We start from the raw sequence: 24474 nt of genomic DNA, 5'->3' as shown, positions 1-24474 counted from the left end.
CCAATGATATACCAGACTTTGCGCTGTAGTATTTCCTTGTCTGTGACTTTTGCTGTCCATAGAACCTGCAGAAGCCTTCCAACAGTTCAAATGAATCAATTCTCTTGTCCAGTTTTTTAATCGTCCAACTTTCACAGCCATAAGTGGCTATTGGAAATATGATAGAACTAACTAATCTTCATTTGTTATTCATGTCCTTTCTTTTTATTATGTCCTTTATTATGTTATTATGTCCTTGCTTTTCCATGTTCAGTTCAAGCTCATCATTGCTGAGTGACCCAAAGCCATTTGACATTTTATTTCCATACTGCAATCACGCCTCACATCAATTTGTGATCCAAGAAAAATGAATTATTGAACGCATTCCATCTCTTCACTATCATTGTGACATGTCTGTTTTTTGCAGTGGTCATTATTTTTGTCTTTTTAGTGTTTAACAGAAGGCCAGTTTTTTACTTACTTCATTGACCTTTGTAATCAGCTGATCCAGGCTTTCCTTAGTTTCTGCCAGGAGGGTAGTGTCATCAGCATACTGAAGATTATTTATATTCCTTCCTCCAATCTTGATTCCAGTGTTTGATTCTTTGACTTCAAACTCTCTCATAGACCATTTATGCACTGGGAACTTCACTGCCCCAGCTCCCATGCAGGAGCACAAATTGGGGGCGGATTAGGCGCACCGGGCCAAATGCTCCCCCGTGTGGGTGCAGGAAGAAGTGGGGCAACCTGCCATGACTAAAACTCCAGCCTGCAGCCCGGCATGAAACCTCCAGTGCATAAACTGTCATAATGATCTCAGCATACAAGTTAAACGGGAAGGGGGAAGGAATGCAACCTTGGCACACCCTTTTCTCTATTTTGAACCAGTCAGTGTCACCAAATAGTGTAGTTACAATGACTCTTGTGGCTCATTTCTCTGATCAAGACCTCTTTGCAATTTGTTTTTAAATAGCCAGGAAAATCCGAGAAGACCAATTTGGCAAGATTGGCTATCTCTCAGTTATAATTTCTGGGGTGAAAAAGATTTGTTTGCGGATGGACTCTTTAACCTTTAGTTACCCCTGTTATATAACTGAGCTACCTCTCTACCCACACGTTGTCTCTAACCCACTTTTGATTTTCTACAAGGCAATGATTTAATGAGTTATGAAATGTGTTATCTGTTAAATTTACAAATTAGCTTTTACTCTACTGACCCAGTTATTCCAAGTTGGGTACACAACATAAACCAACGAGGGTGCTTTAAAAGCAAACACACATTTCTGAACAACTGACATTCAGGAAGTGCTGACTGACTGAATTTTGGAACCAACAAGTAAATAGGTGAAAGAGACCTAGGTTCAAATCCCTATGACATTTAAGAAGACTTTTTGAGCAGGAAGCACTCTGCGATCCTGGACTGATCAGGTGGTGACAACCCACCAAGTCCTTTGATTAAAAAAGGAGCTAGTTAAAGGCACATGCTGGTGGACACTGATAGCAGATATTAGAATATCACCAGCCCTATTTCCCCTTGGCTGCAATCCCTGGAGACTGACAGGTGTGGAGCTTATATGCCAACTGTATCCTGAAACATCACTTCTGGCTGTGTACCCAAAATGATGTTGCCACGTGGCAGGATGCTCTAGGATGTGAATGTTATAGAGTTTGGGGTGAATCCCAAGGCATTCTGTGATATTGTGATGTCACTTCCAGTTACAGAACTGGATGTGACATTATAGGATCCAAGGGTGCCATTTCACACCCACCCACCCACCCTGCTGTTCCCTTGAGAGCTGGCAAGGGACAGCAGAAGCCAATTAGCAACCATATCCTAGAACAAAGACTACAGTTCAAACTCACCAGGCAATATGGAGTTGGGATGAGACGGTGCAAGTGAGCAAGGAAGAGACCACCAGCAAAGCCGGTCAGTGCTGAGTGTTTCCAAACAAGGAGTGCCAAGGACACTGGATTGCTGCTGCAAAAGTCTAGCATTTCCAGTGCACTCACTTGCATGCTCTTCACCTGTTATTCCTTCTATATTTACAAAGAAACATATTCCTTAAAGGGATGCCTCCCCTCCCCTTTCAGATTTGTTGCTTTAGAGCTAGATTGTGCACAGCAGAATCATAGAATCATAGAGTTGGAAGGGGCCATACAGGCCATCTAGTCCAACCCCCTGCTCAACGCAGGATTAGCCCTAAGCATCCTAAAGCATCCAAGAAAAGTGTGTATCCAACCTTTGCTTGACGACTTCCAGTGAGGGGGAGCTCACCACCTCCTTAGGCAGCTTATTCCACTGCTGAACTACTCTGACTGTGAATGTGTAAGGACACCAAGAAACGGTGGTGGTGGTGGTGGGGGGAACTTCCTTAGCAATACAGTTCACGAGGCTTGTTGCTTGAAGGAAATATAGCAAAATTGGAAAGACAGAGAAAGCATTCCAGCTATGCTCTATCTAGACAAAGAAGCAGGAAGAAGAGTCTTAAAAATACACTTGGAGATCCAATTGAGGACCTCCCATGTTGCATATAATTGCATTCTAACTTCCATGTTAACCAGATGCCAGGCGGAGAGAATTTTGCAAAACCGACTGTGCATCTAGCAATAGCTGAAGTTGAGTACTTGCTGATGCCAACAAATGAGACCTGTTTGTGATGCAAAAAAATCACCACCACAGATTATGCCCGTTTTAGAGACTTAACACAAAACCAGTTTAGTTACTAAACCACCAGATGATCAACCCAGTAATGTTATTAGCAGTACATACAGGTTTTACAAGACTGATGAGACACTGTGGAAAAATTATTCTACAGGAAAGAAAGAAGTAATGAACCATGATGTAATGCTGATTTTTTTAAAGATATATTTATACCAAAGATCTACAGAAAAACTGGTTGTTTTGAAATGTGTTAGGGGCATGCTGTATTTCTGGCACAAAAAATATCATGTAGTTTAACAGAATACTATCAAAGGAGCATCAGATGCCACTTTTACAAGGTCTTCAGTAAATGACGTCTTGATGTTCTAGTCTTGCCAGAAAACAGGTAAGTCTTACCTAATTTTTGCTACAGCTCTGCTTTGCAAATGTTTTTCATTCCTTAAAAATTCAACATAATGATTGTTTACTTTTTCATCTTCTGAAAAAGGAAGTTTAAGAATGGTAGTCAAGTTCAGGATGGAGGCACTTTGATCTGGCAGCATGTTCATACATAATGAAAGCTTGCAAATTAAACTCAAAACTTTACCCCACTAAGTAAATTGTCGCCTTAATTTCAAAGGTGTTGGAAAGATAATAAGCAATCCTCCCAATCCATTAGAATAACAATTGATTAGTTAATTAAATATGCATAATGTTTGCTGTAACCCAATACAACCAGTCCCACTAAAGAAAGAAAAAAGGACCCTCTGCTTATAGCTGCATGTATGTATCCCAAAACAGACATTCAGGTGTATCTGAGTGTACACAGATGCCATCTACTGCAAGTAATTTTGGAAATCCTTACACGTTCAAATCCCTACTTGTGCCATGAAAGCTTGCTGGGTGACCTCGAGCTAGTCACAAATCCTCACGAGGATAAAGCAAATGAGAAGCGAATGAAGTAAGCTACTTTGGGTCCCCCACGGAGGTGAAAAGCAGGATATAAATAATTTCAAATCCCTGTCCTATCAACTTTCTGATGTGAAAAAATTGTTTAGTTAATCCATTGAATTGGATGCAACATTTCATCAACCTTGCTTGAAGTTTAATATTCATATGCTTGGAATTCTTCCCTGGATCTGGCACAGGTAACCAAGTACCTCCTCCAGCTTGGGAAATCAGAAGAGGTGTAACACTTAACCAAACAGACCAGGCACATAACATAGGCAGCTTGTTTTTTTATCTCTCTGTGTAAAATTGCCCCGGGCACTCTTTGTGAAAAGCAGAACAGAAGAATAAATTGTTATATGCCTAACACAGAAAAGGGCTCCTCTACCCCATTCTTCTCAGATCTGACACTCTTAGTTTTGCTTGTTGTATATCTGGTAACACAGTTGGGATGAACTCACTTTTAAAAAATACTTGACCAATTTTATGAGATTGTCTTTTGATATGAGTAAGGGTTGGATAATTCAGTCTGGTGGCAGAGATGTTTCTTTAAGCGGAGGGGAAAACCTCCAGTTTATTATTTATTTATTTATATGTCACGTTTCTGCCCTCATCAGAAATATGCCAACCTATCTGAAGAGCATGACTGATTAAAAATGTAACAAATTAATAAATCTGATCTCCAATTAATATACTTGATCACCATCTCCTGCTTTTTTGAGGAACGGCAGTAAAGTTTTGGAGACAGATTATCTGGAAATTCTGCTCATGAGGCAAATGTGACAAACAAGAGGTTTTTAAAAAATTTCCCCATTTCTACAACACATTTTTTCTATGTATCTCTTAGACTTGCAAATAAAAGAGCAGGTTTTTTTACAGAAAAAGAAGAGAGTCCAAGACTGCGTTTAATTGGTTTTGAACTTTAATTAAAATCCAGAAACAATTTACTGCAATTCCTGGATCACAGAATAACCAAGATGAAAATAAAACACTTTTTTTCCACAAACTTAAAAACGAACAACCTTTATCAATCACATTATTCATCCTTAAATAAAACAGCACAATCTTGCAACAATTAGCAGTTGACACAAATAGGTTTTATGTGATCAAGAAAGGATACAGAACATACATAAAATCCCCTTCCTTTCTGACATTTCTCCTTTTAAACCAGTCGTTTCACAGAACCGTGGAATTAAGGCAGCATTCCACATGAACTGATTATGTGTAGAAGGACACCCTGTCCATCTCAATACCCTCGGCAATACAGAGGAGTTCTACACCAAAAACATGCTTATTCTTTGGCAGGCAGGTTGATGTGGAAAAGTGTCTCCGAAGTTAGAAAACAGATGGTTTACAAAAATAAAATAAAGCAATAGAGGAACTCAGACTATTGAGGTAAGGGGACAAAAATACAAAGCTCTGGGGATAGGAATTGGTACCTTAAATAGAAAAAAATGGAAACTGGAGTGTATGAGGAGCAAATATGCTTCATTGACTAAACATGAGAAATATATCCCTACTAAGGCAATTAGAGCACTTTTTCAATGGCTTTAATTAAACTGCTTTAACAACAAGCATGTTCAATGTAACCGCTTTAATGTAAAGCTCTTGAAGCACAAACGCTGAACCCATTTTTAAATGGATACTTTTCCCTTCCAGAACACAAACCCCAGGAGTGACTAAGGGTTCCCTGGCAGTAATTTAAGAATTATCTATGGGACTGCCATAAAGCGAGATGCTGATTGCTGCTCATTGCTGTTCATCAAGGGTGACCTCAGACAGGAAAACAAAACACCCTCCACGAGGGAGCTTTAAATATACTTTCCCCTGAAACTGCTTAAAGTCACTGGAAAATAGTCCCATTGTAATGGGCCCTTGGAATTCTATGCAGGTAAAACCATAATCAGATGATTAAATCCAAAGAGTATAGAATTTTACTGCAACTTCCTCTAAAATAAAAAAATACACACTGGAATCTCCTCTAATCTTCACAAACACAGATGATCTAGTAGTGCACACTCTTTGTTTCACCTAAAAACTTCTGAGAGTGCTATTTCAGAAACGAAGCCCCTGTTCTCTCTTCCTCACCAGGCTATGTACAAGGAGGGTGGTGCTAATATTACACATTTATTTATGTTTGAAGTTTTATGCCACCCCTCTGCGGCAAATTGCTAGGAAGACCATGAAGTGCCCTGGGTCTCGAATCAACCAAGGCATAAACCAATTCACATAATCAGTAAAAGGGCAGTAGTGGAGGTTATTAGCTGAAGTCAACCTCAAAGCACCTATGGGGTAAAAATATTCCACCTGCAATACCCTTTTCCCATAACCAAACCATCACCTTCTAATTGTGTTTTTTCCAGTTGTAAACACACTTACGTGAACCAAAAACAGTGAACAAAACACCTAGTTCAAAAGCAACAATTTTCTTTTTCTACTTCTCTGGAAGCTAGGCTTTGAACCATACATTTGAACATGGGCATTGAACCATACACTAAATACCATCCATGTGTTTCCTGTTCCCTTTGGAAAGTGGTGATTTATGTGGCAAGGACCATGATAGAGATATGTAGGCAAAGCAACTATTCCCAAAGAGACTCTTGTTTGGGTGGTACCAATGGCCACCCAGCTGGCTGCAAGAAGTACTCAAACCCATTATGGCTGGGAAATCTTGGTTGAATCATTCACCAGCTGCATGCAAATCAACGGAGATCAGGAGCTGTACCAAAAAGTTACCATGAAAAATTGGTAGATTCTTTCTCAGACTGTACTGATGACACTTGGCTGAGGCTTCCAATAGGCCACATTCATGGACAATTTTTTTTTCATGATATAACTTCTAAATTTCATGAAGACAGAACTCTGCACTCCGCAAGGAAGATGTGTTTGTAGAACATCATAAATTATGCCATGTGAGCACATTTGACTGTTGCATAATTTAGGCTTTCCTAAGTAGCTATGCAAGGTTCAGAAACCTCATCTTCCAGTTACTCAAAATGTTATTTAGTCTAACCTCTTGTCTTCAAAGGTTAAAGCAGGTATTAATTACCCGCAAAGTTTGGAAGGTATTTTAGTGCCAAGAAGGCTAGAAACTTGATACATTTAACACACACAGATGAAACAGAAATCTCAAATAGGTTTCTCAGGAAGCTAACTTTTGTTCCCAACAAATCAAGTTTTATACATGCCCTAGGATTTAGCTTAAAACACATTCACACATTTGGGTTTAACATGGTAGAATCTGGGTCCTGACTGCAAATATATATATTGTTGTAATATTCACAATTTATGTAAGAAAAAAAGTTAGACTTCACGGCAGCTACCTGGAAATATCTGTGGAGATTCAGCACTGGAGATATGTAGGAAAATGTTAGACCACCTTAAGCAATAAAGAATAACAGTGATCAAAGTTTATGTATTCCTTTTTTCCCCGTATTACTTCCTCCAATTCAACAAAACAAAACCAGAGTCCAGTGGCACCTTTAAGACCAACAAAGATTTATCAAGGTGTGAGCTTTCGAGTGCAAGCCCTCTTCTTCCTCAGACTCTGATATTGTTTTGTTGTGCTGCTTCAGACCAACACTTGAATCTTCCCACTTGAATCTTCCTCCAATTCAGCATAAAAACACCACAAACTAGTGTGCAGAATATGTACACAATTACAATTTTCACATGAGACACAAAAAACCTTAGTGCAAAAAATAATGTTATTCAATGGAACTCATGAACATTGTTATATGTACACATATAAAATCTGAACCCTTTTGGTTCAGACATTTGCAGTCTGCTGATATTATGCATCAATATCATGAGTCTTTCTGCTTCATATTAAACCGGACCAATTTCAAATGCGGCTGTCCCAAAAACAAAATAAAAATTAAGAAAACCCTGCAAGAGCTCTAAAGCAAACAAGTTCACTTCTGTTTTGTTCACCACCACCCCGCCCTCCCAATATGCTAAGAGACACACATGAACATTTAAACTTAACAGTGCAGCAACTGAACAGCAAATTCACACACATTATGCATCACACATGGTAACTTGCTGAAGGCCTAGTTTTCGGTTTTTGCTGTCTCAGCAAACTTGGAATAGAATGGCTTCCTTCTCCCTCACTTCAAAAATTATTGCAAGATGCAGGGCTCTTTCACACATGGGCCTTAAAAGGAACTCTTGTTCCAATCTGAAGAAAGACTCCAGTAGCCAGAACGCTTGTGGAGATCTCGATAATAAAATGATTCTCTTCTGCATTCGCCCCCCACCCCCTTAACTGTTTGTGGCAGAAACAAAAGGAGAAGTGCTGGGGCAGCCCTTACTGCACTGATACGAAGGCCTCATGGTCTTAGGAGGCCCTGGCCCTGGGTGGCAGGCAGTGATCCCCCCCTCCCCCATCCTTTAACTCAAGCCGGTGGCAGTGCTGGAGAGCATTTTATGGAAGACGCCCCCCCCCCCGGCTCTGAGATAGGCTTAAGACCTGATTTAAGCCTCAGCGTGTGAAAATGGCAACAGTTAGCAGAGAGACACTCAAAAGCGCCTGTCAAGTATTGCAAGGGGATTCAAAGGATTCCTTGCGGCCTCAGCGAGATCTTGCACGGGACATGAAGGTCAGGATTCGCTGGATAGCATTCAAGCGTTCTTTCAGGGATGTCATGGCAAGAAAGGGGAGCTGAGCTCTGCTCTCCAAGGGTAGGACAGCAAGCACCCACCAGCACCAGGCGGGGCCATTGGGGTTGGCCTGGAAGAGAAGGAAGAGCCTGTGGTTATTCCAACATCACCAAGTGGAGAAACCAAGCAGACCTGCCTACTGCAAGGGGGCAGAACAAGCAATTCCTTATTAAGCTCGGCATGCCCAATGGCACAGGACTTTCAGCTCCTGCTGCATTCATGCCACATACACACCACCAATGCACAAAACATATCCAGCAGCATGTCACAGTAAAGTCCATCCACCCACTGAGCGTAACTACAGAAATGCCAGTTGGAATTGCACTGGCTAAACAGTCAAAGAAGTTGGTTTTCACATGTGCTGGAAAAAAAGGCTGCATTTCAAGAACACTGAAGTCTGCAGCCAGCACTGCCTATGTGCCAGTTGCTGTTCCCTCTGTCAGCAAGTGACCAAAACCACACTTCAGGTTTAATATTACTCTTTTGCTATTGTGGGGTTTTCAAGGCAAGAAACTGTGCTTTGTGTCGCCTTCCTCTTTGAACCATACATTGTGGTTCAATACATAATGACCTTGGACTTCCTTAGTGGTCTCCCATCTAAATATTCACCAGGACCAACCCTCCTTAGCTTCCAATATCCAAGGAGATTGGGCTAGCCTGAGCCATCTTTGGATAACTTTGCAAGCGAAGCATTGTAAGTCTTGTGAACTTCCTCTTCCAAGCAGAATTCTGCTCTAACCCAGGACTTCCAAGTACACTTCATGGAGCACAACACCACACCTATAGCCTTATTTGCTCTAGGACAGGGAAGGGCAAGATGTGACTCTCCAGATGTCCACGGACTGCCATTACCAGCTGGAAGGGTTTCATGATCATTGTAGTCCATGGACATCTGGAGAATTGCAGTTTGTCCAACCCTGCTCTAGAGTTTGCCAACGTCAAACCACTTGCAGATCAGTGTAATTTCATGCCACTTGCTCTTTGCTGTAAAGCAGGTGTTCGCTGGCAGGAGCTCATGGGAATTGTAGTACATGGACATCTGGAGGACCACAGGTTGACTACCCCTGCTGTAAAGTAAAGTGACTTGGATCCAGAAGTGGCCCTGATGCAGTTCACTGTTCCAAAGCTCCTCCCAAACTCTGTTCAACCACCTATTCCCCACTGGGCTTCCAAACTGCAGCTTTCCCCCTCATCTCAAACTGCTTTTATTTAACTCATGATCGAAATGGGTTGAAATCCTGTTTCTGTACAAGAGGACCACCCCATACCTGGAGCTCTGAATCCTTAACAGGCAAAGGACCAAAATGACCGAGGATGCGAGTCTTGAGTGCCAGCTTCAGAGAATTAAACCACACGTAGGCCTGGTTGTATACAGAATCATGGAGGACAACTAGCTCAGCATATTCTTCTTGTTGTACCTGGAAACAGCACAAGATTGGGAAAGTGGAAAAGGAGATTTAGACTGGGAATCTCAGGGAGAACAAGAAGCATTCACTCTTTTCATAGCTGCAGGCTGTATTCAGGAAGTGAGGCGTCGTACTTTCTCTTCTAAACTGGCATACTACAGAGTTGTCATGTAGATAAACCTAGACAATCCCTCTGTAGGTTACTCCGAGATCCTTGGAACAGTTAGCTTATCCGGTCTCATGTCAGCAGGAGGATTTAATCCTGGGACTTCCATCCTGACCCTAGTCCAATACTTTTAATAGTTTTTATTGCTCCAATAGCAAAAACTGTAGAACATGTTAATACCCTCACTGGTAGCCAGGGAGCGTCTGGCTGCGATGCTTCACGTGAGCCTAGCAGCCAGCTTCTGGGGTGGGTGCTCCAGAGGCCGGCCCAATCTGGGCGTGGCTAGCTTTATCGGGCACGCCCGGATTGGCCCATGCAGCCGGAGGCGGTGTCCTGACACCCAGGAAATTTTGAAACTTAGAATGTTTGTGTTGGATGCAGGATTCAAACCAGCAACCTCCCTGAACTCTCTTAGCAGTATATCACACCAGCCCTAGAATGAATAACATTCAGGCTCTTTCTAGAGCTCCACTCTCGGATTCTAAATATCCTGCTGACCAAACTGCTTCCCATCCCAAGGGTAATATCAATTAAATACTCACAGTCTGATCTTCAATGTACTCAATATCAGCTGTATTGTATCCATCACGTTGGCTGTGCTGTATCACTTTGAACCTCCTCTTCCCAATGCTGTCAATGACAGAGCGCCCATCAGCAAAGAACTCCACGTTTCTTATCTCCAGCATACAGCCATAATCTGCAAATCTGTTTACCAGAACCAAAGGCAAAGCAACATGATTTATATTCCTTTTAGGAGCAGTTCTCAAGGGTCAGAGTCATTCTATCACAGGTATCTCACAGGGTCAGTTATGGGTATCTGTAAACCTGGCTTACTTTCTCAATGAGCTGTCTGCCAATTACATCTCTTTACTCAAAAGCAGAATGAAACACTGGACTGTATCTTCAGTGTGGATAAAGCCATCCAAGATGGTTAGGTCAAGTCTCTGCTTGCTTAGGTAGGTAGGGCAACAGAAATGCAAATTTTTGCTAAGCCTCCCCTTGAGTGACCCGTGAGTGACCCTCCAGTCTTGTCCAAGCCCTACTGCATCACTATGCTTGGTTGCATCTGTTGTTAATGGTTGCTTGTCCACTTGAACTTGTCCAGTTTCACGTATGTGCGTTTGGGCCGCGCATGGCGCAAAAGCACATGCGTGGACCTGCTGCGCATGCGTGGCCGCGCGATCGCCCTCCCCACCACCGCCGGTCTGCAGCCTTAGAAAGGTTGCAGACCTACTGTCCTAAAATTTACATTAAAAACTGTCAAACCATGTTCAGCATCCGCAATCTGCATTTTTAAAAGCCTCTGAATGGAAGTGTTTACTTCTTTGAGATGTCTAACAACATAGCACCTGTCACAACACGTCCTCAGCATCTATGGTCTAAGTGAGAACACCGTATGTGTTTACAACTAAGTTATTTTTTAAAATCCCTGAATTCCACAAACACTATTTTGCAGCAAGGAATACAGACTGCAGCTCAAGCCTGCAATGTTAAAATTCCTAATATAATGGGGCTGTGTAAACAGACTTCTTCAGCTAAAAATATGGTTGGAATAATCTAGGGAATATTTAGAGTCATTTGGGATGCTGGTTGTCAAAGTTACAGAAGCCCAGGGGCCTGCATCAGAGGCATTACAGATCACAAGAGGGGAAGATCCGAGGCAGCAACCAGCTACACAGCTTCCAGGCCCTGGTGATCAACCCTTCGTAGCACTCACCCTTTGACAGGATCTCCAATGCACATTCCAAATTGCTTGGTGCCTGTCTCCATGCATCTCCGAATCATCAGTCGATAGCATGGCTCATAGATGTGCAGCGGGCATGGGACAGTGGGATAGGCCATTGTGCAAACAAATATGGGAACGTTCTTATTCAAGCTGGAGAAGAAAAGCGTCATGTTAAAACTCTGAACACTGTACAATGCCAAGTATTTGGATGGGAGAACTCCAAAGATTTGGGTGGTAGTTCCTCCAAGGAACACTCGGGGTCATGCCATGGAGGCAGGCAATGGCAAACCATCTCCAAAGTCACTTGCCTGGCTGCCAGACAACCCTTGGATCTCCTGGCGAAACTACACATGCCCCAGGATAAATAAATAATAAATACAAATGCAGCTGAGGAGGGAAAGAGTACATGCCATGGCCTTCTGACTCTAGAATTCAGTCCTTTCTCAGTGCTCCTGTCTGTTAATGAACGATACTTCTTGCATCAGTTGATACAGGCTCTGGCTTACGAAGGCTTACTTGTCCTGTAGGTTTATTACTCTTTGAGATGTCTCAAATATAAATTCTGAATATATAAATATAAATATATAAATATAAATTCTGAATCTCAGCACACATCACCCAAAGCCCAAGGCTGGGATGTTATGATTCTTTTTGCTATCTGCTTAATAAAACTCATTAACATGCTGTAAAGCAGCCTTGTCTTTCCAGCATGGGATGGGATGCAATGCAAGCACAGCTTCACTACCTCTCCTTCTCGGCGTGGCACTGTGCAGCTGCTACTGGCAGTGCCCCCCAGGGGGCAGCGGGAAGTCAGGGGCGCCGGCGGGAAAGCAAGTGGAGCAAAAGACTCGGCAAAAGACTACCCCCCCCCCCTCAGCCTCAGTTATACTGTCAAGTGTTGACCGGTCCCCGGTGATAAAAAGGTTGGGGACTACTGCACTAGAAGACTCTTTCCTTATCACTTTAAAAGGTAGAGGAGTTAAATAGCAAGTGACTGGAGAAGGGGGGACCATCTCAAGGCAAGAACATACTTGGAAAGTTCAGCAATTTCCTCTTCGTGAAGTTTTCGCCGTTCAGTGAGTTCATCAGGGAGGTACTTTGCGATTAGTTCTTCCATCAGCATGTTCTTACAGTGCTTCCTCGTTGCCAAACACTGGAGAACAAATGGAATCTCAGATTCAGCTATGGAAGGTTCCCTCCCCACAAAAGAACAAACTTCAACCTTGTGCTATGTCCTCAGAACTACTGGATGACTGAAAAGCCTTTGCAGTTGGCAATACAAGGCCCTTCTGAATCTCAGCACACAGCACCCAAAGCCCAAGGCTGGGATGTTATGATTCACCTGGGTGTCAACTGAGCCTACAGGCCAACTCCACCTTCATGTTACTCACCCTGACTCTGGCCCTTGGATCAAATGTTGCAGTTATAACAAAGTATAGCTCATTCCCTGCTTTCTGAAGATAATGGGAGGACGGTAAATGTAACTTAGTTAGCACATTAGCAACCTGTATGTTTTTCTTAAGGTCCAGAGAAGTAATTCCAGAAAGTCATTTAAAGTTAGGGGAGCCTCTGGGGGAACTTAATGGTTGTTATTCGCTAATCAGAAGTTCAAAATGCTAGCCAAATTTACATAAGGATCTGAAATCTAGACCCATATCAAATTTTCCGTCATAAGAAGGAGTTGGTATGGAATTAATTAAGGGAGTCCCCCCCAGGTGACAACTCAGCTGGCTAAGTTTTGTGCTGCCGCCATAAAAATCCAATGCTCTAAGGTAGCATCATTTTAAGCTCTATTTTATGATCTCTTTTAAATTGTATTATATCAAATGACCATATTCTTTTGGTCTTTTATATATTAACTTCATACAACTTGGTCTGAACGACTGTAATAAAGTTTGAACTGAACTGAACTGATCTATTATGGATTTTAAAGCTATAATGTTTTATTTAATTTTACGGTTTTAAAAATGTTGTTACCCACCCTAAGCCCTTGGGGAAGGGAACATTCTGAAACAAATAATAATAAATAACAGAATATGTAAATAATAACAACAATAATATAACAATACATTTCCCCCATTTTCCTAGTATACCTCAGAGAGACCTTCCTTGCACAGGGGACATTTTGGGTTGTGATCTAGGCATCTTTCAAGGCACTTCAGGCAGAAAGTGTGTCCACAGGGAGTGGTGATGGGTTCATAGAAGAGCCTGGAAGAAAGGAATTAGGGAGGGGGGAGATATCACTATCTTAGAGCATAAAGTAATGGATAAAGTGAGAATTCATTGCTACTCCCACTTGAAAAATAATAAACCAGCTCACTTATCCGCATGGAGACGTTCAGAGAGTCAACGTATTAGCATAATTTACAAGGATGGCCTTGGCACGGAATGAAATGATGTTATTTTAGTCATCCATCTCTCTGAGTGGAAACAGGTTCTGAACATTCAAATCATGCTCTTTTGTGACCAAGAAACAGATCCCAAGGGAGAAGAGCTTGCCTTATGAATTAATCCAGCTTCTATAGTCTGACAATGTTTGGGTTTGGTACTCCTCCTCTACACCCATTTTGCTTTGCCCACATAAGTTACTCACAGCCATTCAGTTGTTGGGGGAAACTAAAAGAGTTAAGGGGGACGTTATTGCAGTGGGGAGGACTGCCGGTCTTCCCCTCGAGAAAATGGCCGCTTTGGAAGATGGAGTAGCTGGACAGATACCAACCATGGATGCTTTAGGCCAGGGGTAGTCAAACTGCGGCCCTCCAGATGTCCACGGACTACAATTCCCAAGAGCCCCCTGCCAGCATTCGCTGGCAGGGGGCTCTTGGGAATTGTAGTCCGTGGACATCTGGAGGGCCGCAGTTTGACTACCCCTGCTTTAGGCTGTTCCTGCATTGAACAGGGAGCTGGACTAGATGGCTGCTATGGCCCCTTCCAGCTCTATGATTCTATGACTTAATGGCATTCTGGTCCACTGAGGCCACTCCCCTGACCAAACGCCACTTTCTGCAGGCTCCACTTCCCCCAAATCACCAGCAATTTCTCATCCTAGAGCTAGCAAGTCTAACAGTGACGAGACCCCCTCAGTGTTGGCCACCTCTCATAGGTAAGGATCTTACAAATGGGTACAATGTGAGTTTCCCCTCCCCAATAGGCCAATTTGTTGACCATGGGAAGTAGAAATAATGCAGTGGTATAGATAAAGCAAATTACATAAGGTTTAGTCAACTTATTGGCTCTTCCCTCCCCAGGTCATTCCCGCAGTCTTCTTCATGTATGAAAGTGAGGACGTGGGGAGGGATAGGACCCCGAGCCTCATGGTGTTGGGAAAAGGTTACCTTTGCAAAGGTGGGTCAGTGGCTCCCTGGGCCCAGACAGAATATGGCCACATGCCCCAACCATTGCCTTTGGTAAGGGTTTGATGTGCACTGGGAGTGTACCTACACATTGTGGAGCTTAAATCTCTTCTACTGTGCTACCCAAACACCAAGACTGACAGGGCTGCACTCTCCTGGTAGGCCAGAGGACAAGACCGTGTATGTCAGGGGTAGTCAAACTGCGGCCCTCCATATGTCCATGGACTACAATTCCTAGGAGCCCCCTGCCAGCATTTGCTGGCAGGGGGCACCTGGGAATTGTAGTCCATGGACATCTGTAGGGCCGCAGTTTGACTACCCCTGGTGTATGTTCACAGAGAAAATTCAGAGAATGGAACAGACAGATATTGCTAAAAAGCGTTTGGAAAAAACGCTCCTTGGTCACCACAGATGTCTTGCGGCATTAGTGTTTGCCGCTCATTCATTGACAGTATGTAGGACAGCTATATTTGTTACTTGGGCAGACAAAATAGGCTAATTACAGCTTCTGTTAATTAGTGGGTAGGTCACTGGGTTACCAATCTGCAGGTGTCTCTGCATTACAAAACAGGCAACAACAATAACGAAGCTGCTTCATATAGAATCAGATCCTTGGCCTATCAAGGTCAGCATTAGGATTGTGCGTCGTGTTGTCTGAATCGGCCGCTCTGGGCCGCCTCAGCCAGCACCTCTCCGCAGGGGGGGGAGGGTGTGTGGCCACCCTCCCTCCCCTCCCGCAATGAGGCGCTGGCTGCGGCGGCCCGGAGCAGCCGATTTTGACGACGCGGCGCACAACCCTAGTCAGTATTATTTACTCTGAATGGCAGCAGTTCTTCATGGCCTACGGCAGATGTCTCTCCCATCACCTACCACCTAAGCTTTTTAACTAGAGATACTGAGATATTCAGTACCTTCTTCATGTAAAACAAAAGCTCAGTCATTGATCCCCAACCTCTTCCCCTTGTTAATATCAATACAAACCAATGCCTGAAGTTATGAGGTTTCTGCTCATGTCAAATCCACGCACAGATATTCAGAAATAGTCTCCCACATACTAAGTAATCTATCACATCCTTTGCTTCTAGGCAAGCAGCAGATAGCAGATTTCCCTCTCAGTTCTGTGCCTTCAAATTCCTTTTCCAGGCCTAATGGTAACAGTGGCACCTCTGGTAATCACAGCTAATGGTTACCATGGTTGCATCTTAAGCCAGGATCGTATCACAGCTTTTCAGGTTGGGGAGTCACTACATCACTGCTATTCCATGAAAATATAATGGATACCTCATGCACAATGAACACTCCATATCAGATGAGTCTACAAATTCAAAGAGAACACAGTTTCCAGCTCTGGATCCGTTTTCATCATTCGGGTCTGTTTAAGAAGAGAACAACACACGCAAGGAAGTAAGCCACAGAACCAGAAAGAGCAAACGTTGATTCCAAACACTGTTCACTGTGTCACAAGAATCTGAACTAACACCCACGATCAGTGACTCAGCATTCAGGTATCTCAACAAAAAAATGCCTATTTCATATTTGGCAAACGAAACATCATGACAGGAGATGCAAAATGTCTTATTTTATCTGTCAGTGTCATGTCCATGAGGTAATTTAATCCAAGAGTTAATCTGCACATTACGGCAGGGTGTGTGTGTGAATGTGGGTGGGTGTATTATTTCGGACTGCAGGGGAGGGCTCATATTTTACTGCCCCTTCATGTTAATAATCCACTTTCTGACACGTACTTAACTTGCAGTATCCCAAATCTCCCCGGGATGCATTAAGAAGTGGTCCTTTTTAAACGTTTTTTTGAAGGAGTCTAGAAATGCCAGCTTTTTTCTTCCACCTGCCATGTGAAATGGTTTTGCCCGCCACCTTGTTCAACACTTTTGTGAAGCCTAAATACATTTTCTCATTTCAAACCCATTACAAATTTCATTGCTTTTTGTAAATGGTGGTGCATTTTCCTGAACAAATTCGAGGCCTTTACAGAAGGGAATACTCAGCAACTGTAACCACTGGTGGGGGGCACCTGAAAACCCACACACATTTTTAGTCTTGCAAAAACACGCTTGAAAGAAAGCATCTACTATTGCATTTTTAATACTCAAGTTTTCAGAAGAAAGAACTAGACATGTCTAAAAAATAATGAAATAGCTTACCCCTTTTCATAATCTTGCTAGGCACACTGGCATCTGGGGGCTCCTCAGAACAGCGCTTCCTGTTTAAAATTCGGCACTTCCCAGAAATAAGAAGGGCAGATCCTGGCACTGAGGCCTGCCTGTCCTTGTCACTCACAGTGTCTTCTCCACTCTCTGCTGCTGGGGTGGGTTTCCCCACACTGACACAATCAACCTCTTTCTGATCCCCAACACGACTCTTGTTCTGTTCTACATTGACCTGCATGAAAAAGAAATATTTTCTTCCAAAACTGTAGGCTTTCAATACGGACATTCTTCACAACACTGTTTGTAAAAATGGAACAAATTGCCCCAGTTCCCTACTTTGTGATGTTGTGTTTGGTCTTAATAAGCAGCATCACACAGTCACTGTTGTGTCATTATCTCTATGCCATTTAGATCAGGGGTAGTCAAACTGTGGCCCTCCAGATGTCCATGGTCTACAATTCCCATGTTGCCCTCCTCTGGACACGCTCCAGTTTGTCAACATCCCTCTTCAACTGGGGTGCCCAAAACTGACCACAGTACAAGTGAGGCCGAACCAGAGCAAAGCGGTACCATCACCTCCCGTGATCTGGGCACGATACTCCATTTGATACAGCCCAAAATCCCATTTGCATTTTTAGCCACTGAGACACACTGCTGACATGTTCAATAAAACTCCTAGATCCTTTTCGCACATGCTACTGCCAAGACAAGTCTCCTCCATCTTATATTGGTGTATTTGGTTTTTCTTACCTAAATGCAGAACTTTACATTTGTCCCTATTGAACTTCATTTTATTCAGGTTAGCCCACTTCTTGAGCATGTCAGCAAATCAGAAAGCACATGACCGTTGAATCACATGTGCTTTTATCTTCTGCATTACCAAGAACAGCTCATCCCTGATCAAAACTGATAGAACAAGTTGCAGAAGTACTGCAAGGTTTGGTAAAAAGAGGGAGGCTGAGACCTACAGGTGACGTAACAAGCACTAGCCAATAGGCTCCACTACAGGCAGTTCTCTCCTGATCTACTCTGAATCATACGAAAACTTGCTGAGCCAGTTTCTCAAGGTTCAGCCCCAAACAGGAAAAAAGTGTGTGTGTATATATATATTTAAGGGCAATTATTATATCAAATCCTCTAACGCTCTTAAAACCTTTAATGTGATTGTGATAAAAAGAAAGTTGCGACTTTGGCTAAAAATTCACTGGCTAGAGCCCATGCCACCAAGATATGTCCCTTTTCCAATCCCCAGAACAGTTTAAAATCATGTTTTCTTAAGAAAATAAAGAGAAGGATGGAAATAGAAATAGAAACCATACCTTTTCCCATTCAGTTTATTAATGACCACACACCAAGTGGCCGTAAAAAAAGAAGAAAATATACACACAACACATAAAAATACACAAAGCTAAGCAGCTAGGCTTGCAGGCAGTGGGGGAAACACAACACTGATAGAGTTTGTCATGTAAGCTTGTGAAGCTAAAAAGAAGCCAAACTCACATCACAGCCCCCCACCAAATATGACCATTTTTAAAAATGTGACATCCATTTTGCCTAAAAAGAAGGATGCTAGATGCCACGGAAAGATATTTTAAAAGTGTAGCCATTCTTGTCACTCAGCCTCACAACTCAGTAACTCCAGATCCATGGGTCCTAGAGGAGGAGACAATGTTACATTCAGCAACCGATCGGTCATAGAGAGACACAGAACTTACCTCCTGAGCCTCCAGTTTGGCTGTTCTATTCCTGACATCCACAGCAAGGCAAAACAAGAATTCATGTAAAGCTTCTTCAGTCTTCCCAAGGTTAGCTAGGGCTTGCCCCTTCCGTAAGTGACCCTGCAAGAAGAAGAAGAAGAGGGTCATTGCTTGTTTTGCTATGTACTCCTACTAAATCTCAGCAATGTGGGCTAGAGCGGAAGGATCGGCAAGCTGGTAGACAGTGGCAGGTTCAAGTTTGAACACAAGAGATCTGGGTCCAAACTGCAATTTGGCTGGCTCCCACTGGGTTGTTCTTGCTGTCAGCCATTCAGTCATGTCCAACTCTTGGGGATCCCGTGGCACTGCTGTCGCCACGAACCCCAATCCCGCACTGCCTCCCTCAGCCTTTCAATGTTCTGGCTGGTGTCTATTTTGATCATGTCCAATCACTGAGCTCTTTGTTGGCCTGGTTTCCTTTTGCCACTGACCAATCCTAGCATAACTGCTTTCTCCAATGAATTGGATCTCTTGATACGGCTAAAGAAAGTGAGCCAGAATTTCGTGATTATGCCTACCAGTGAGAGATGTACTCATGGCACTTTGTATTTCTTTGTTCATGACTTTTGCCATCCCCACAAAAGCCTTCTCCAACACCAGAGTTCAAATGCATCAGTTCTTCTCGTCTGATTTTTTCATCGTCCAACTTTCACAGCCATAAGTGGCTATTAGAAATATGATACATTGAACAAATCTATGTTTGGTTTCAGGCTTATGTCCTTGCTTTTCCACATTCGGCTCAGCTCGTCATTGGTGAGAGACCCAGATCAATCCAACATTTTATTTGCATGCTGCCATCACCACTCACATCAATTTGTGATGCAAGAAAAATGAATTCTTGAATGCATTATATCACTTCATCAATTGCTATTGTGACATATCTGTTTTTTTTTTCCAGTTGTCATTGTTTTTGTCTTTTTAAGTGTTTAAGAAAAGGTCAAATTTTTACTTACTTCATTGACCTTTGTCATCACCTTTTCTAGGCCTCCCTCAGTTTCTGAGAGGAGGGTAGTGTCATCAGCATGCCAAAGATTATTTATATTCTTTCCTCCGGTCTTAATTCCAATGTTTGATTCTTTGAGTTTAGCCTCTCTCATAGTGATCTCAGCATACAAGTTAGACACTGGGTGGACCTGGGCAAATAGCAGCATCCCTAGCCAGTGTACAGTATTTGTGAGCACAAAAAATATCACAGTGTAATCTTAAACAGAGTTCCATCTAAGTTCATTCAAGTCAATGGCCTTAGAGGAGGAGGAGAAGGAGAAGAAAGGGGGGGGGAAGAGAGAGAGAGAGAGAGAGAGAGAGAGAGAGAGAGAGAGAGAGAGAGAGAGAAAGAGAATGTTTTTAATACTTTTCAATACTCAAAGGAGTTCCAAAGCATCTTACAAACACCTTTCCCTTCCTCTTCCCTCAACAGACATGCTGTAAAGGTAGGTGGGGCTGAGAGAGCACCGAGAGAACAGCTCTAAGAGAACTGTGACTAGCCCAAGATCACCCAGCAGGCTGCATGCGGAGGAAAAGTAGGGAATCAAACACAGTTTTCCAGATTAGAAGCAGCTGCTCTTTAACTATTACACCATTCAGGATCTCACTGTAAATCCCATAATATTCCCATTGCATAAAGAGCAATCCCTTTTAAATACAAAACCACATCCATTAATATTAATTATTAATATTCAGAAATAAAAGTCCATTCAACGGCGTGAGAGATTGTGATAATGAGTCACTGGAAATTCGGCTAAATACAATCATATTGCCAGTGGGATTCTTTCAGTAGGACTTTCACCTTTGTTTTTCATTTATTTTGGAAAGGTGGTATGGTTTGATATAAAATGTTCACTGAAAAAGCCAACAGGCACGACATGAAAGGCCAAACTGCATTGTAAGCATTGAGATGCCTGGTTATATTAACCACAGAAATGAAAGCCAGAGCGCTGGAGAGGTTTAGGAGTTGCATGCCCATTGATGACCTTGGACCAGTCGACTCCCTCAGCCTAGCTACCCCACAGAAAACAGAAAAATGATATAAGCTATTGGGGAACCTCTCCTGGGGAGAAATGCAAGGAATAAATGAAGTAAAACAAAGGAATTTTGAATGCCTAGGCTTGGTTTCTGGAATACAGATGACAGCAACCATAAACTCCGAAGTGACTTTGCCTATGATCAGAAGAGCTCTTGCTACCGCTTAATTACAACCACATATCTGAGAACTCACCTTCATCCAGTATGGCTGGAGTCTGCAGGCCATTTCTGCATCATGCAAGGCTTCTTCACAACATTTTAAAGTAGAATTAATCTGGGACCGGTTGCTATATAACAAATGATCATTGGGGGCTGTAAGTAATGGAAACAATGACTCAGTACGACGATTAATTAAAACTATTGGTGTATGATTGTATCCTTCAGAATTGCCTCCTTACTCAAATGTCTTGGGGACATTCATTATTTAAGTTTAAAATTAGCTACTGCACTCTGTCTGGGGAGCTGTCACTGAGAGCGCCTCCCATTCGTCTTACACAAGCATTTCTAAGTGTTGCATAAAACGCAGAGAGCAGCAACTGCCAGATAGCTAGAGCATCCTGTTCCTGGAAATTGGTGGAAAATATTCAGGGCTTTTCGTAACTGCACCGAGGTGGGGGAAGGAGGATAAATAGGGGAGCCTGACATTTAAACCAGGAACTTCTGTTTAATACACACACAAAACCACATCCACTTTATATATTCAGAACTTTTAGGAAACAAGCCACCTCCATCTCACCACGTCTGAACTGTATGATCTTCCTCTAGATGGCTATAAATCTGCAGCAAAACTAGTACCCTTGTTTTAGGGCTGCTTTTTGTTTGTCTGACTTTCTATAAACAGAAGTCTGCCCCAATTATTGGTAAGTTTAAAAGCAAGCTACAATGTAGAAATCGGGCAATCTGTGTTTCCACATTGGTGATGATTATTCGGTTCAGAAGCTGGAAGCCCAATGGTGTGCATTTAAAGAAGTTTTTTATGCTACTGCCCGGCCTTAGCTGTGCAAAACGGCATCAATATCTTTATCCTGTTCACAGTTAAGAAAAATGCAGACTTTGGGAAAACATTTCACCGCTGCTTAAGACAAATCAGGAATGTGAAACCATCAGTTTGTCAAATCAGGTTAGAGCAGGGGTAGTCAACCTGCGGCTCTCCAGACGTCCATGGACTACAATTCCCATGAGCCTGGCAGGGGTTCATGGGAACTGTAGTCCATGGACATCTGGAGGGCCGCATTTTGACTACCCCTGGGTTAGAGGCATTCCTCCCCCAGATCTCTGCATTCATCTTATAAATTCCCATTAACTGTTGGTCACATGTGGCTCTAAATTACAGGATTTGCCCTTCCTCTTGAAGACAGGAGGAGGAAATCTCTTTGCAGGCAGAATTCATTTCCAGAAATAAAAATGATAGGCCATTAGAACAAGTGAGTCACTGGCAGCTGGGCTACATAAGATCAAGTCCTCCAGTAGGAGCCCTTTCAGAGAGACAACCCAGTTCTCTTGTCATTTTCCTGGTTACACAACCATGGCGGGGGGCAGGGATCCGAGTCCAAGCTATCACTCTTATGCAACAATATTGTTCCCATGACCTACTTTCACTTGGGGTTAAAAACAAACAGATTTTAATGAATGTTCAAGAAAAAGGCAGGGTCACCAGTCACCAGTTCTAGCCACGTCACCAGTTCATTTGCCTCATTAATAAGGAGGTGGAAGGTGTGGGTCCAGGTGCTGAAATAATGGCTGGCTATCCCTTGAAGGTTGCTGGAAACCCACAAAATGAACCTATGGGTGGAAATCCATCAGGTCCACACCCTAGTGACACAAACTCCTTTTCAAAAGTTTCTACTAGCCAAGGAAATGGCCAGCCCCTATAGAAGACCCTCACCTCACTTGCAACTAGCCTGGCTGCCCAAAATAACACAGACCATCAGGAAGTACATGGAAAGCCAAGAAGTGAGGAAAGCTTCTTTCCCCCCACTATTTATTATGCAGTGTTTGTACGCTGCCTTTCCAAAGAGCTGCTTGAGGCAGCTTAAGAATAAAAAAATTAAAAATATTTTAAAAATAATATCTGATCAAAATAAAAAACAAAACAAGCCATTTCATACCAGTTGTGTAACAGTGCAGGGCAATTCCCCTCCCAACTGTACACCATTTCCCTGCCCTTACACCCTATTCAGAAACCCTGTGGTTCATTAAATACTAACTTATTTGTTATGGATCTGAAAGCCCCATGAAGCTCTCATTTGTTTGCACCAGACCGGTGTGGGCAAACTGTGGCCCTCCAGATGTCCATGGATTACAATTCCCCATGCGGCAGGGGCTCATGGGAATTGTAGTCCATGGACATCTGGAGGGCCACAATTTGCCCACCCCTGCATTAGACCTTTGGATTCAATTACCCCGCTGTAATGTGGGCCCCCTCCCTTAAAAAACAAGCTCAAAGGTAATCTGTCAAACAGCAGAATCACATCCAAAAAGTGTCTGTCCCGTAAAGCGACCCCGCTGAGTTTCCTGCGTGGCTTGGGGGGAAAAAACTCTAAAAAGTTTCTAAGGCTCCTTTCTCGGCCACAGCAAAAGAACTCCAAGTTTTTCTCCGGACCCGGGAAAGAACCAGACTCCGCCCGTGTGAACCGGCGACCGGCGGAGGAGGCAGCGGCGCCCAGCGATCCTGTGGCGCCGGCCCAAATGAGTCTAGGCTGGGGAAGGCGGTTCGTTACCTAAGCGGACGGCTTCGTTGTATTTCTGCAGAGCCGCGTGCAGCTTCCTCTCCTTGTACAAGCGGTTCCCTTCGTGGCGGAGCTGCGACGCCTTCAGCTGGCGAGGGAACCACTTGGCCAACAAGTTGCTCAGGATCACATTGACGCGCAGCCGCCGCCGCGCTCCGCCGTCGCCCTCCCGGCACAAGCCGCAGGCCGCCGCCACCGCCGGCTCGCGGCCCCGCTCCAGGCAGCGCTTGCAGCACGTGTGGCCGCAGAGCAGCGAGACGGGCTCGTAGAGGAAGCCGTGGCATTTGGGGCAGCCGAAGACCTCCCAGTCCCGCCCGCCGCCCTGGCGGAGAGCGGCCGGCCGAGCGCTGCCTTCCTGGCCGCGCACACTGCGCGCCAAGCAGGCCACCAGCTCGCCCAGTTGCTCGCCTCGCAGGCGCCGGTGGCGGGAAGCCAGCTGGTAGAGCCGCAGCGCCTCGGGGAGATGCCCGCCGTGCGCCAGCGAGTCGGCCCGCTCGAGCAGCTCCTGCCACTCCGGCGGCCGCATCCTGAACGGCGGCAGCGAGCTGCGCGCTTCGACAACCCGGCCGGCGCGCCTCAGCACCAGCGCGCTCCTCGGCGCCGCTGGCTCCTCCTCCTGCTGCTGCTGCCGCCGCCGAGAGGCCATGGCCCGGCGAGCTTGGCCTCTAGAAGGCGGGGACGCCGCGGAAGTTGCCCGGCGAGGAGCTCCGACGCCTCCGGGTCACCAGGCTGCCGCCGCGCCTCGCCCGTGGCCCCATCTCGCCCGCAGCACGCGCCTCTCATGGCGAGCGCGGCTCGGGGAAGAGTTATATAAAAACGGGCCATGTGATTTCCCCCTCAGCCGCGGCCGCTCATTGGGCAGCGCCCAGCCCGATGGTTATAAAACCCCGGGAGTTTTATAACCGCTGTTGCGACTG

General features: G+C 44.0%; 1 protein-coding gene across 2 annotated transcripts; it reads right to left on the bottom strand.

Annotated features, from left to right (window-relative positions):
* Positions 1–4472: 4472 nt before the first annotated feature.
* On the bottom strand, positions 4473–24413 carry LONRF3 (LON peptidase N-terminal domain and ring finger 3). 2 transcript variants are annotated; one of them, XM_077308931.1, is made up of 11 exons: positions 23549–24413; positions 21022–21140; positions 18765–18887; positions 17044–17281; positions 16163–16253; positions 13622–13736; positions 12560–12681; positions 11520–11678; positions 10345–10507; positions 9499–9648; positions 4473–8300 (listed from the first exon to the last, which is right to left on the bottom strand). In XM_077308931.1, the coding sequence occupies exons 1-11, from the start codon at positions 24201–24203 to the stop codon at positions 8142–8144; spliced, it is 2094 nt and encodes a 697-aa protein (XP_077165046.1). In that variant the 5' UTR covers positions 24204–24413; the 3' UTR covers positions 4473–8141. The 2 variants fall into 2 exon arrangements, with proteins under 2 accessions (XP_077165046.1, XP_077165047.1); XM_077308932.1 differs by having other exon boundaries at positions 21022–21115; positions 23549–23989.
* Between the last annotated feature and the right edge of the window lie 61 nt (positions 24414–24474).

Source organism: Paroedura picta, chromosome 13 (assembly GCF_049243985.1).
Source record: "Paroedura picta isolate Pp20150507F chromosome 13, Ppicta_v3.0, whole genome shotgun sequence".
Lineage (NCBI taxonomy): Eukaryota > Metazoa > Chordata > Lepidosauria > Squamata > Gekkonidae > Paroedura > Paroedura picta.
Note: the sequence above shows the minus strand (reverse complement) of the source record. Positions and strands in the feature narration are given on the sequence as shown.

Coding starts and splice junctions, on each gene's coding strand:
- LONRF3 (XM_077308931.1), bottom strand. CDS start 24,203: ATGGCCTCTCGGCGGCGGCAGCAGCAGCAGGAGGAGGAGCCAGCGGCG. Junction 18,888..21,021: donor TCCAGCCATACTGGATGAAG/GTGAGTTCTCAG, acceptor TTCTTCTTGCAG/GGTCACTTACGGAAGGGGCA. Junction 16,254..17,043: donor TAGCAAGATTATGAAAAGGG/GTAAGCTATTTC, acceptor CTTCTTAAACAG/ACCCGAATGATGAAAACGGA.